The sequence below is a fragment of the Pteropus medius genome, unplaced genomic scaffold (genome assembly GCF_902729225.1).
Source record: "Pteropus medius unplaced genomic scaffold, Ma_sr-lr_union100, whole genome shotgun sequence".
Classification (NCBI taxonomy): Eukaryota; Metazoa; Chordata; class Mammalia; order Chiroptera; family Pteropodidae; genus Pteropus; species Pteropus medius.
Window position 1 is genome coordinate 16,265,177 of NW_024340701.1, and position 12,902 is coordinate 16,278,078.

Consider the following 12,902-nt stretch of genomic DNA (forward strand, 5'->3'; position numbering starts at 1 on the left):
GATCAACTGTAAAAAGTGGCAAGAACCACAAATACATGGAGATTAAACAACATGCTACTGAAAGATAACTGGATCAGAGAAGAAATAAAAAGAGAGATCAAGAGATACATAGAGAAGAATGATAATGATAGTACAACATATCAAATCTTTTGGGACATGGCAAAAGCGGTCATAAGAGGAGAGTTCATATCATTACAGGCCTATCTCCAAAAACAAGAACGAACCCAAGTAAACGACCCAATGCTTCATCTTAAAAAATTATAAAACAAAGAACAAATGAAGCCTAAAGTCAGTATAAGGAAAGAAATAATCAAAATTAGAGCAGAATTCAATGAAATAGACAACAAACAAAATAAATGCAAGAAAGAGCTGGTTCTTTGAGAAGGTTAATAAAATTGACAAATCCCTGGCTAGACTCACTAAAGAAAAAAGAGAAAGGGCACAAATAAACAAAATCCGAATGAAAGAGGGGAAATTATGACAGACACCACAGAAATACAAAGAATCATACAAGAATACTATGAAAAAGTATATAAGACCAAATTTAATAACCTAGAAGAAATGGACCAGTACTTGGAAAAATACAACCATCCTAGACTGAATCAAGAAGAACTGGAAAATCTAAATAGACCCATTAGCGGTATGGAAATTGAAACAATCATCAAAAACCTACCAAAAAGTAAAAATCCAACCAGACAGCTTCACCAGTGAATTCTACCAAACATTCAAAATGATTTAATACCTATTCTCCTCAAAATCTTACAAAAAATCGAAGAGGTAGCAATACTTCCCAATTCATTTTATGAAGCCAATATTACTCTGATATCAAAACCTGGTAAAGATAACACAAGAAAAGAAAACTACAGACCAATATTTCTCATGAACACAGATACAAAAATCCTAAAGATACTAGTGAACTGAATACAGCAACATATTAAAGGATTATACACTACAATCAAGTAGGCTTCACCTCAGAGGCACAAGGATGGTTCAACATACGAAAATTGATGTAATTCACCACATAAACAAATTAAAAAATAAGAATCATGTGATCATATCAATACATGGAGAAAAAGCCTTTGATGAGATACAGCATCCATTTATGATCAAAACACTTAACGAAATTGGTATAGAAGGAAAGTAACTTAACATAACAAAGGTCATATATGACAAACCCTCAGCCGACATTATACTTAATGGTGAGAAACTAAAAACCCTTCCCTGTAAGATCAGGAACAAGGCAAGGTTGTCCACTATCACCACTCTTATTCAATATAATATTGGAGGTCCTAGGAAGTGCAATCAGGCAAGAGAAAGATATAAAAGGCATCCAAATAAGAAACGAAGAAGTCAAACTGTCACTATTTGCGGATGACATCATTCTCTATATAGAAAACCCTAAAGACTCCAAAAGAACACTACTAGAAACAATAACCACAAGAACACTACTAGAAACAATAAGCAAATAGAGGTAAGTCTCTGGATACAAAATCAACATTCAAAAATCCATAGCATTTCTGTACTCTAATAATGAAGTGTCAGAAAAAGAAGTGGAAAAAATAATTCCTTTTGTAATTGCAACAAAAAGAATTAAATACCTAGGAATAAATTTACTGAAACAAGTGAAGGACCTATATAATGGAAACTATAAGACTCTATTAAAAGAAATCAAAGAAGATACAAAGAAATGGAAAGATATTCCATGTTCTTGGATTGGAAGAATCAAAATAGTTAAAATGAGCATGTTTCCTAAAGCGCCATACAGATTTAATGCAATTGCCATCAAAATCTCATCAGCATTTTTTAAAGAAATAGAACAAAAAATCATCAGATTTGTATGGCAGCACAAAAGACCCCGAATTGCAAAAACCATCCTGAGAAAAAAGAACGAGACTGGAGGCATCACTGTGCCTGACTTCAAATTATACTACAAAGTGACAGTAATCAAAACGACATGGTATTGGCAGCAAAACAGACACATGGACCAGTGGAACAGAATCAAGAGTCCAGAAGTAAACCCATATTTATATGGGAAAATAATTTTTGACAAAAAAGTCAAAAACATACAGTGGAGAATGGAAAGCCCTTCAACAATTCAATAAATGGTGCTGGGAAAACTGGAAAGCCACCCGCAAAAGCATGAAACTAGACTATTTTCTATCACCACACACCAAAATTAACTCAAAATGGATTAAGGATCTGAATATAAGACCTGAAACAATAAAATGCATAGAGGAAAACATAGGAACTAAACTCAATGACCTTGGACTTAAAGAGGATTTTATGAATTTGACCTCAAAGGCAAGGGAAGTAAGAGCTAAAATAAATGAGACTATATCAAACTAAAAAGCTTCTGCTCAGCAAAAGAAATCATCAACAAGGTAAAGAGACAACCATCCAACATGGGAAAATATATTTGTAAGCAACACCTCCGATAAGGGCCTAATATCCAAATATACAAAGAACGCATACAATTCAATAACAACAACAACAAAAATGATCCAATCAAAAAATGGGCAGAGGACCTGAACAGACACTTCTCCCTAGAAGACATACAAATGGCCGACAAATATATGAAAAGATGTTCAACATTGCTAGCTATTAGGGAAATACAAATCAAAACCACAAAGAGATATCATCTCACACCTGTTAGAATAGCTATAATCAACAGGACAAATAATAACAAATGTTGGAGAGGATGCCGAGAAAATGGAACCCTCAAATACTGCTGGTGGGACTGTAATTGTACAGCCACTATGGAAAATGGTATAGAGGTTCCTCAGAAATTAAAAATTGATCTACCATATGATCCAGCAATCCCTCTACTGGGCATTTACCCCAAAGACTTGAAAAACCCCATATTTGAAAAGATATTTGCACACTGATGTTCATAGCAGCATTATTCATGATGTCCAGGACATGGAAGCAACTGAAGTGTCCTACAATAGATGAATGTATAAAGAAGCTGTGGCACATATATATTAAATGGAATATTACTCAGCCATATGAAGAGATGAAATACTGCCATTTGCGACAATGTGGATGGACCTTGAGATAATCATGGTAAGCGAAATAAGCCAGACAGAAAAAATTGAAAACCACATGATATCACTTATATGTGGGATATAAACCTAAAAGCAACAAACGAACAGGACAAACAAGCAGAGACTCATAGACATGGACAATAGACTAATGGTTACCAGAGGATGGGGATGACGGGGAAAGGGGGAAGTAGATGGGGTAAAAAGGGTAAAATATGTAAAATTGGAAGTTATGTAAATTACATAAAGTGAATAAAAAAAGAATTCATTGTCATATAATCGTAATATTATTATCGCATCAAAAATTAACAATAATTCTTTAATGCTATTAGTATGTAAGTGTAGAAATTAAGAAGAATTGATCCCTTAGTGGTAATTTTTCTTTGCTCATGTGCATTTTTGTGCATTTCAGTGTTACAGTTTTTCTCATAAAGGTTTTGAGCTTTTAAAAAATAAGATTTCACCTAGGTTTTATTTTATTTTGGCTTATTCTTTGCTGTTTTAAATGGGGCCTTCCCTTCCATTATATTTTCTAACTTGCTTACTAAATGAAGTTTATTATTTTAATCAATTTTATTAAGGTATAATTTACATGTAACATGCACAGATTTGAAGTGTACAGCTCAATGAATTTTAATAAAAATATATGCCCATTTAACCAGCATCCCCATTATTTTTATATGTTGATTTTTTAACCTGCTAATTTATCAAATTCTATTTTTGATATGTAGTTTCTAAGTTCTTACTAGCTTTGACCAGCCATTTAAAAAACCATTACATTCCAATTTCTCTTTGGTTCGTTTTACTTCTCACTTTATCCCACCATGCCAAAAAGATTTTCCAGTCCATGTTGCTATAGGGATAGATATAATGTCAATTTCTTATTGCTCCTAGGGATTTAAATAAAGAAACATGCTCCTCTTTGCAACTGGTGTCATGCTAGATACAAGTTTACTGATGTAAACAGCTAATAATAATTGGAATGTGAACTGACTTGAGAATAGACATCCAGCTCATTAATATTTGCTTCAGAGAAATAGTCTCAGATGTTCTTCTCGAGTCTCAGTGGGTCCATGACCCAAATGTTTAAATGAGTAAATTTATAGTTGAGTTCAATACTAAGGTTGCTATTACTCAGAGAATTCCAAGTGACCACTGTCTGGAAAAATGTGTTTACTAAGCCCCAGTAGAAAGCTACAGTGACTGGCAATGGTCTCAGTGACCCCTAATGTAACAATTTTATTTGAAAGTTGAAAGGCAGCCAACTCATTCACCTGAGACCAGAATAAGAGAAGCAGCTCTGCATGGGAGTCGGGGCTTTCCAGGCTGAGTCTCCCCTACGGACATGAGGATACCTACCTGGCAATATATGGAGCAAGGCAGTGGGGGCATAAGGGTGAGGCATACTGGTTGGAAGATAATAGAATAGGTTCTTCCAGAAGTTCCTAGAGCTGATAGAGACTGTAACACATTATTTATTATTTCATTTGGGGTTCTGAAAAAGCAGACCCTGAGCAAGAATTTGGATGCAAGTAGTTTATTGGAATAAAAGGTATGTTCTCCAGGAGCATGGTGAAGAAGGAAAATGAATAAAATGTGTGTAAATGAGAGGGTTACTGCTATGGGAAAAGACCCCAATCTCACTGGGCACTTTCTGAGATACTGTGTAAACATGCCCCAGAATTGTCCTACTGAGAGCTGAGGACACTGAGATATTTATACACTAATTTCCATCCTGTATCAGTTCAAGGTCACTATGAGGGAAGGGGCGAAAGTTATCACTCTATACTTCTGAACTCTCTCTCATGCAGCACATGCAGACCAAGCATACTTCTGAAGCCAGAGAGTATCCTCTGGCAAAGAGTGTATGGGAACTATTTATAAGCAATTTCCAGGGTAGACAGAAGAGGATATGGGTGCTCTAATTCTATACTGCTTATATTACTCTCTGGCTATTTTTTTATGTGTGAGTTTCATTTCACCAACAGTAATGTAAACTCTCTGAATGCACGAACCACAGCTTATATTTGTATTGCTTCCTCCATAAATTATGGTGAGCTCCTTGCTACTGCAAGATTAAATCCACTAAGCCCACCATGAACCAGGCCTTGCACAGATTTCCCCTCCAGACTTCTTTCTAGTCCATTTTCTCATTACAAGCACTCCATTTCATTTACCCTAATGCCTCCTCTCTGCCTATAATACCTCTTGTTCCCTTGTCCAACTGGTCAACAATGATTACTTTTCAAGATCAGCTAAGTAATTTTTCTTTCATAGAAGTGTTCCATGTTCCACCCAAGTAGAGCAATCCTGTCCTCTTTTTCAAACCACTACCTCACTATTACCTCTATAATTTATCATACCGTAATGAAATTACATTTTTATGTGTTAGTTTTGCCTACCAGAGTGTGAGTTCATTGAGAAAGTAAATTGTCTTATACATATCTTTTTCTGCAGCACTTAGCTTAGTGCCTGCTCAATAAATATTTTTTGAATGAATAAATTACCATGACCAATAAATCCTCCTGGTTAAATGAAATAAGAGGCTGGAACATACCTGTATAGGTATACCCTTAATAATACCTATCAAATATTTGTAGATTGAATGGAGAATATTTTCCAGAATAGCATGCCATTGCCCTTCAGCCAAAGACAAATAAGAACACACTTGTTTAACAAGCTGAAAAAAAGTATGTTAGAAAAGAACTATTATAGGATTTGGGCTTTGGATGATGATTTGGGGGAGGGACCAAGAAAGCAGAGATTTGCTCTAGATTTGATGCTGTCAGAAAGCAGGGACAATCTTATGATTGGGTATTTTGTGAGAGGCACAGTGATTTTGATTTTGTCTGTGCTTAAACAAAATTATGATGCGACCACGTTTGGTTCATTTTATCATGGTCTCAGAGTAAATTTATTTGAGTTTTGTAGTCTATGAGACTGTTTATGTCTAATAGAACAAAATGGCCTGGCCATGAATATTTGACCAGCCTATAATTGAGCCTATATTGAGGTCTAGTTGTAAACATCAGTTAAGTTCTGAATGTTAGGGAATGCTTTCTTTTTGAGATGATGAGAGAAGGGGAAGGCCCAAAAGAAAGGTTATATGTATAGGTGCTGATGGAATTCACAATGTGGAGTGAAAGCTAAAAAGAAGGGAATAAAAACGAAAATTAAACCAAATCTTCCATCTTGCTCTGTGACCTTTCAGGTTGATAAGAGTTTTAAATCCTGAAGCTCAACATAGTACTAAAGACATATAATGGCTCAAAGATTTTTTTTTTTTTTTACCAGAAAAGCAAGTAGCACAAATTCTTTGAAGACATAAAACCATAAGGTCTGGAAAATTAAAATACTTAATCCAGCAGCAATATCACTTGTGTAGTGATAAAATAATAGAATTTCCTTTCCGTTGACTCCCTGTTCTGGCCACTCCCTTTCAGAAAAATTGTTGACATCCTTTGTGGGAGTGAGGGTTAGATAACAAATCTGAAAGTATGTAATTTATATTCAGGAAGAAAAAAATAATTTTGAATATTTTCGTAAATTGTTTATGAAGCCCTGCAACTGGAAATCTAAGTCCACAGGGTCATTTGAAAACCATTCCAATATTTACTCAAGAAACTAGTTTTGAGCAATTAGCACAAGTTAGGTACTATGCTAGATGTAGTAGTTACAGGTCTCAATAATCTGTGATCAACTTTTAGGGTACTTTTTCTTTAGAAATAATTTCAAACTTAGAGAAAAGTTGCAACAATAGTTTACTCTTAATATAGATTCACCAATTGTTTTTCTTAACCACTTGTGTTAGAGAAATTGTGCCCAGCTCCTCCTAAACACTTTAGTGGTGTGTGTTTTCTAAAATCAAGGATATTCTCCTACCTACCATGCAATTATCTAAATCAAGAAATTTAACGTTGATATGAATACTGTTACCCACTATATTGTTTACATTAAAATTTTACAAGTATCTCAATGTCCTTTATTTTAATTCTCCTGTACAGGTCCAATCCAGGATCATGCATTTAGTTGTAATGTTTTTTAGTCTTCTTTAACCTGGGATAATTCCTCAGTCTTTTTCTGCCTTTCTTCACCTTCACACTTTTGAGAATTATAGGCCAGTTATTTTGCAGAATGCCTCTTAATTTTAATGATATTTTCTCATTATTAGATTCAGGGTACAAATTTTTAGCAGGAATATGTACTTGATTTTAAATCTCAGAATAGCTGCCTCTACCCACGTCCCTAATTTTGACCTGGCACCTTGCACAGTTAGGGGAACTTTGAGGTCTCCTGGTGAAATCTAAACTTTGTTTCCTCTTATGGTCCCTAATGTAGCTATCAGAATTGCTAAAAATCCTGAGGAGGATGGGTGCTTCTGGGAGGTTACTCAGCTGAAACTTTACATTAATTCAAAATTCTTTCCTAATGTGTGCCTCTCCCACTCCCCCATGGCTAGTGCTTGATTCATTATTATTGTGAATAATAAATTCATCATCAAGGTGGACAAATGACTTATGGAGATAATGTGGCAGGAATGAAGTAAAACCATTTCCCTCTTCTAAATAAGCAGCATTTTAAACCCAACCTTCTGAGACTATACATCTTTATGGAGGAGAGTCAACTACATAGTCTCAGAAGCAAGAGCTTTAAACAGGTGTTACAGTAAAGAAGTTCAAGGTTTCATTGATACCTGGAGTTTTGACTGTCCTATTCAGTCCCTGCTCCCTCATGCTGACATATCCAAGGCTACCATGAAGTAGTAGGAGGAAGATGTGTGGGTGAAAAGAGTGAGAGAAGACTCCCAAGAATTGGAAACTATGCAAAAAGTAGTAGCTGACATTTAATTAGTTTCTGCTCTGAAATGACGTTGTTGTGTGGCTTGTCCTTCCTGAAAGGTTAAAATGTGGTCATGCCTGCTTTTAGCAGTGTGGTAATTAAAACGATTAATCCCAGGTCCTAAATAAGGTGGTTCCACTTATTCAGCTAAAGAGTGGTCCTTCATTTTCTTCTTCCTCTCCTACTCACTGAACATCACATCCAAAAAATGAGCAAATTCCTACATTTCATCTGCATGCATAGGGCCTATTTAGAGGGAAGAATGATCATTAAGGAAGATTCTAGGATCTAAAGTTATCCATTTTCCTGAAACCAAGAAACAATCTTATTTTGAGATGTTACTATCTTAGCTCTCTATTAAGCTCTTCTGGGATACAAAGCTAGTTGATAAAAACAACTAACATTTACTGCTCATTCAGCATTGAAGGCCATAACTTAGGGATTTTACATGGCTTATCCCATTTCATCCTTCCTAAACTCTGAGTTGGATAGTATTATGATCATACCAGTTTTTCAGATGAAGAAGCTGAGACAAAGAAAGGTGAAGAGACTGGACCAAGATGAGTTAGAGGAAGGATTTCAACACAGGAAGTGTAGCTCAGAGCCCATTGCTCAACCATTGTGTTAACTCCCTTCCAGATTCCAACTTGCCTACAGTGGGTACCATAAGACAACTAAAAGAAGATGAATCCATGTCAGATAACTAAGTTGGGTTAGTCAGGAAAGATTTCACAGAAGACAGATTAGAACTGGGCTGAAAAGTGGACTGAGTTTGATTTGGTGAAGAGGAATACGAAGAGCCTTCTAGGTAAGAGAAACCACATGAAAACTGAAAGTACTAGGACAGCAACCTGAACACTTTGGCTTTGGCAGAGAGCTCCTCCTGTCTCTTACAGGAGACCTCTAACTCTTAGGTTTCACACTTCTATAAAAGAGAAAAAACTTCTACTCTAATTCTTAAGAGGGGTGTATTGGAGTGAATGTGGATAATTCTGAGAGTCTGCTGTCTACTGGTGCACATTATCGATAGTACAGAGTCACTGCAATGACAAGGCAATGGGGCCTGCCATGCCCTCCCCACTTCCCTTGAACCACCAGCATTGCCCTAGGTTCCAGTCTCCAGTAGGTTAGCAGATGAGGCTGAGCCTATCTCTTGCCAGCCCATCCTGGTTTGCTCTCTCTGTTGTAGCTTCTCTTCCTGGAACTGGGAGGTTGAGTTTAATTCAGAATGTGGGAATAGGAAACCCTAACACATTCTCCAATTTGGTTTTACCATCAATAAAGCTATCTTGATTTCCATCTGGCTTCTTGTGTCTTTCCTAATTGATCTGAACTTGGATGAAAGGAAAGATTAGATATTTTCCTCTAAACTTTCGATAATAAGGAAGTAGTAGAAAATTTAATTTAAAAGGTAGATTAGACATGCTATACCAAGGAGAGCCTTGAAGGTTGGTAGAAGTAATTTAGTTATAAACTCCAGAAATTATAACTCTCTGTGCAAGTGTGCGCGCGCGCGCGCGCGCATACCCACCCACCCACCCACACACACACACACAGTGGTTAGCCATAGAGGAAATCACTGTGGGACTTGTTTCCAAATTAAAATCCCCATTTCCCCACAAATTTTCAAGAAACCCTGTCATTTTCAAAAGCCAAACTAACATTTTATCCATATGACTTTGAATCATTTACTGTCTGCTCAGCAAGTTGCTGTTTTTCAGGAATTATTTGATGACTAAAAATTTCATCTTATTTGGGAGGCTTTAACAAAGCTTTCTCCTACAGTGCCATTCTTGACATTAAAAGTAATTGTTCGACAAATGTCATTATTTGGAAACAAATGTTTGCATCTTTCTTCCCAAATAATCTACCTCAAATTATAATCTTTTAATTGATCTCAAAGTATTAGATATTCTTTCTCATTGACGTATGTGTTTATATTTGAGTGCTAATTTGAAAATAATTTTAAGTATATATTTGAAGTACAGAAATCCAAGTTTTAATCCAAATCTGAAAACTGTTAACTGCTTCCTTATGTCTGTTACTGCCAACTACCATAAAATGGGAAAACTCCTTCCTTTAGGGATAACTTTTCCAGTATATTCTTTTTTTTTTTAATTATCTAAAGGCTTTGCATGAAACAGGAAGATAAGTTTCTCTCCTTAACTGAGCAAAAAAGTTGCCCCAGTCTCTGTAAAATATTCTTCCTATGCCTGACCCTTATAGGATAAAAGAAATGATAGCATGCCTTTTGTCTTCCTGCTTCAGGAAGGAAAGTTGCTGTAGGAAGAATTAATTTTTTTCCACTTTTGTAGTTTGAGAACAAAATTATAACTCCAGATTTTCAAAGTGCAAGGAAAATAATACACAATTACTAGATTGCTATCTGAGGAACACAAATGTATAAATTTAGTAGAAAGCAACTTACCAGAAAAATGAAACACATTTTTAAAAGAAAGCTACATTTTACTGTTTCTCCCTTTGGCTTCTGGAATTTAACCCCTATCTGACCCACCTCCATTCTAATCACTTTGGCTCTTATTGCTTCCTTAGAGCTATCTTTTCTCTAAAATAAACTGCAGATCCATTTTTAATCTGCATTTTTAAAGTTGACTTGATCTTTTTATACACAACTTTGTCCCAGAAAGGGTTTAAAGTGGCTTAGAAGAATTTATAAAACACACCAAGAAATTAGAAACAGAAGAACCAGGAATGAAGCTTATACAAAAACACTTATACAATTCTACTCATTTATTCTGGATGGACCAAAAATCTGGCTCTAAGCTTTCTAGCAGACAGTCAGAAAAGGAAAGTTAGTTATATCATTTACAGTCTCCATAAAACAAAACAAACCAATTACCCAAGTGTAGCGATGTTATTCCAAATATTAAGACCAGAAAGAAATTTCTCTTGAGAAGCTTCATAAAGAGGTCAGTGTATGATGTAATAATCAGTGTTCTCAGTAGCAACCTAATGGGGGACACAAAAATGAATTTCACAGGGTTCTTTCTTTTTGTATTCAATATGAGCAAAAAGCATCACACCAACTTGGAGATCAGGAAAAGCAATTTAATCATAAGTTTGGGGGTTGAGGTGGGGATACAAGATATTAGTCAAGGTGCTCAGCTCCCTGCTCTGCTAGGCAAAACCAAAGATAAATTTTAGAACAATAGAGTTTAATCCAGTACCTAGAAAGCCTTCAGAGAATTTATGAAACCACTAAAATTGAATGCAATATTTTATGAATAGGTATTTTTTTTTCTTGACAGAGAAAACAGTTTATCAGATCCTCAACATACATAGGCAATTCACAAAAGTTAGAAACAATGTCCTTAGAAAACCTGTAAAATTAAGCAGATTACAAAACATTCATGCTATTCTGTATACTTCCACTCCCACCTCACCCCCAGCCTGGCTTTCTTCCCTTCTGCAAAAAGAATCTTTTTTGTTTCCATTTGGTCTCAGCTTGGATGAGAGTTTCTATTCAAGATGGTTAAAAAGTTGCCTGTTGGCTAGTGAAAGAGGCTTAGACAGAAATCTCCATGACAGGGGAATACAGAGGGGTCCCTCAAAGGCTGCTGGGCTCCAGAGGCTCCTAGTCATGTTTGTGGGTGAGCTGATTGAAGAGATACTCGCCCAGCCTGGCTTGGGGGCCGGTCAGCCTGCGTAGGTTGGTCAGATGGTCGCCCATTTTCTTGAGGAGTTTCACCTCATTCTCTAGGAAGTGGCTCTCCAGAAAGTCACAGAGCTGGTGGTCTGAGTTGGCAGAACCCAGGGCATGCAGATCCAAAAGGGCTTGGTTCAGGATCTTCTCCAGGACCATGGCGGCTTCCATGGCATCCACACTGCCACTCCACTCATTTTGGGACTGCTCCTTCCTATCCTGGATAAGGACACCACTGCTAGACTGGTTTTGCATCTTCAAGAGAAGCTTGGCGCCCTCACGCTTCTCCTCAGCCAACTCACAGAAGAACCGGCCCATACTTTTCAGGGCCATATCACTGCTTTCAAAATAGAAGTTCAGAGAGAGGTAGGTGTAGCAGGCATGCAGATGCAGGTCGACCAAGTGGTTGACAGAGGCCTCCATCTTGGCAGAATAATTCTGGAGGATCTCGGTGCTCATGGTTAGTCAGCAATGAGGAGCTAACCAGAAACTATGGTGCTGGCTGCTTCCAGAAGCAGGGGATAGCTTAGAAGATGGTACCAGAAGTTATGATAGAAGGGGAGGAGTTAGAGGGTGGTGGAAGGCAGGCCCCAGTAGGTGCAGAGTAGGCAGGAGTGGGAGTGCCCCATCTATTCCATCCAAACACTTGAAGTAAAAAGTAGGTCTTGGGGCGAGGGAGGGGGAGAGCTGCAGGGCACACTGTCTCTCAGTCTAGCTCTTGACAAGAGTTTAATTCTAATTTCTTTCTTATTAGAAAGGTGTCTTTATACGTCATTTTGCCTCATTTTTTTTTTTTTAACCATAACACCAAGATGAGGCAAAAATGTCCAAGGTTAAGAACATCAAAAGTGCTGATAGTGAAACTTCTCCAATTTTCATTTGTGATTTAAAACTCCTGTTTCTCATTTTAGAAACTATACATATATATATATACATATATATGTATATATATACATAGACATACATATATATGTTTCTCATTTTAGAAACTATACATATATATGTATATATGTATATACATATATATATGTATGTATATATATATGTATATATATATATATATATATTCCTCTGCTCCCAATCCCTCATTAAGAGAGTGACTATTATTAGTTCCAGTTTGCCCAGATCAGTCCTGTTGCTTTGTTGTAATTATTAACAGCACCCCATAAATAAATGAATAAATAATTTTTGAAATAGTGCTCCCTTTCAAATTCAAAAGGGTCTTTGTTTGGAATATATATTACATGATCACCTTACTCATTGAGAAGCACACAATCCACACTATGGAATGTGAAATGGATAGTTTGTCAGACATTGAGCTTGGGCATAATTTGTTTCCATTATATTAATTAAGCATA

At 36.4% G+C, this 12,902-nt stretch overlaps 1 protein-coding gene and 1 long non-coding RNA gene across 12 annotated transcripts in view; both read right to left on the bottom strand.

Moving 5' to 3' along the window:
- The window catches only part of LOC120622666 (uncharacterized), a 201,254-nt gene that overhangs the window by 134,229 nt on the left and 54,123 nt on the right, over positions 1-12,902 (bottom strand). For 2 of the 11 annotated variants that reach the window (XR_005658516.1, XR_005658515.1), the window contains one exon: positions 10,617-10,850. The exons of the other annotated variants lie outside the window; for them this stretch is intronic. This is a non-coding gene — a long non-coding RNA (uncharacterized LOC120622666). Of the gene's footprint in view, positions 1-10,616; positions 10,851-12,902 lie in introns of those variants that run through there. 11 annotated transcript variants of the gene reach the window in all.
- LOC120622650 (ferritin light chain-like) lies at positions 10,929-12,451 on the bottom strand. Its single transcript, XM_039888188.1, has one exon. The coding sequence runs from the start codon at positions 12,001-12,003 to the stop codon at positions 11,476-11,478; it is 528 nt and encodes a 175-aa protein (XP_039744122.1). The 5' UTR covers positions 12,004-12,451; the 3' UTR covers positions 10,929-11,475.

Bases quoted from the DNA above. Each gene is read 5' to 3' on its own strand.
- LOC120622650 (XM_039888188.1), bottom strand. From the start codon at position 12,003: ATGAGCACCGAGATCCTCCAGAATTATTCTGCCAAGATGGAGGCCTCT.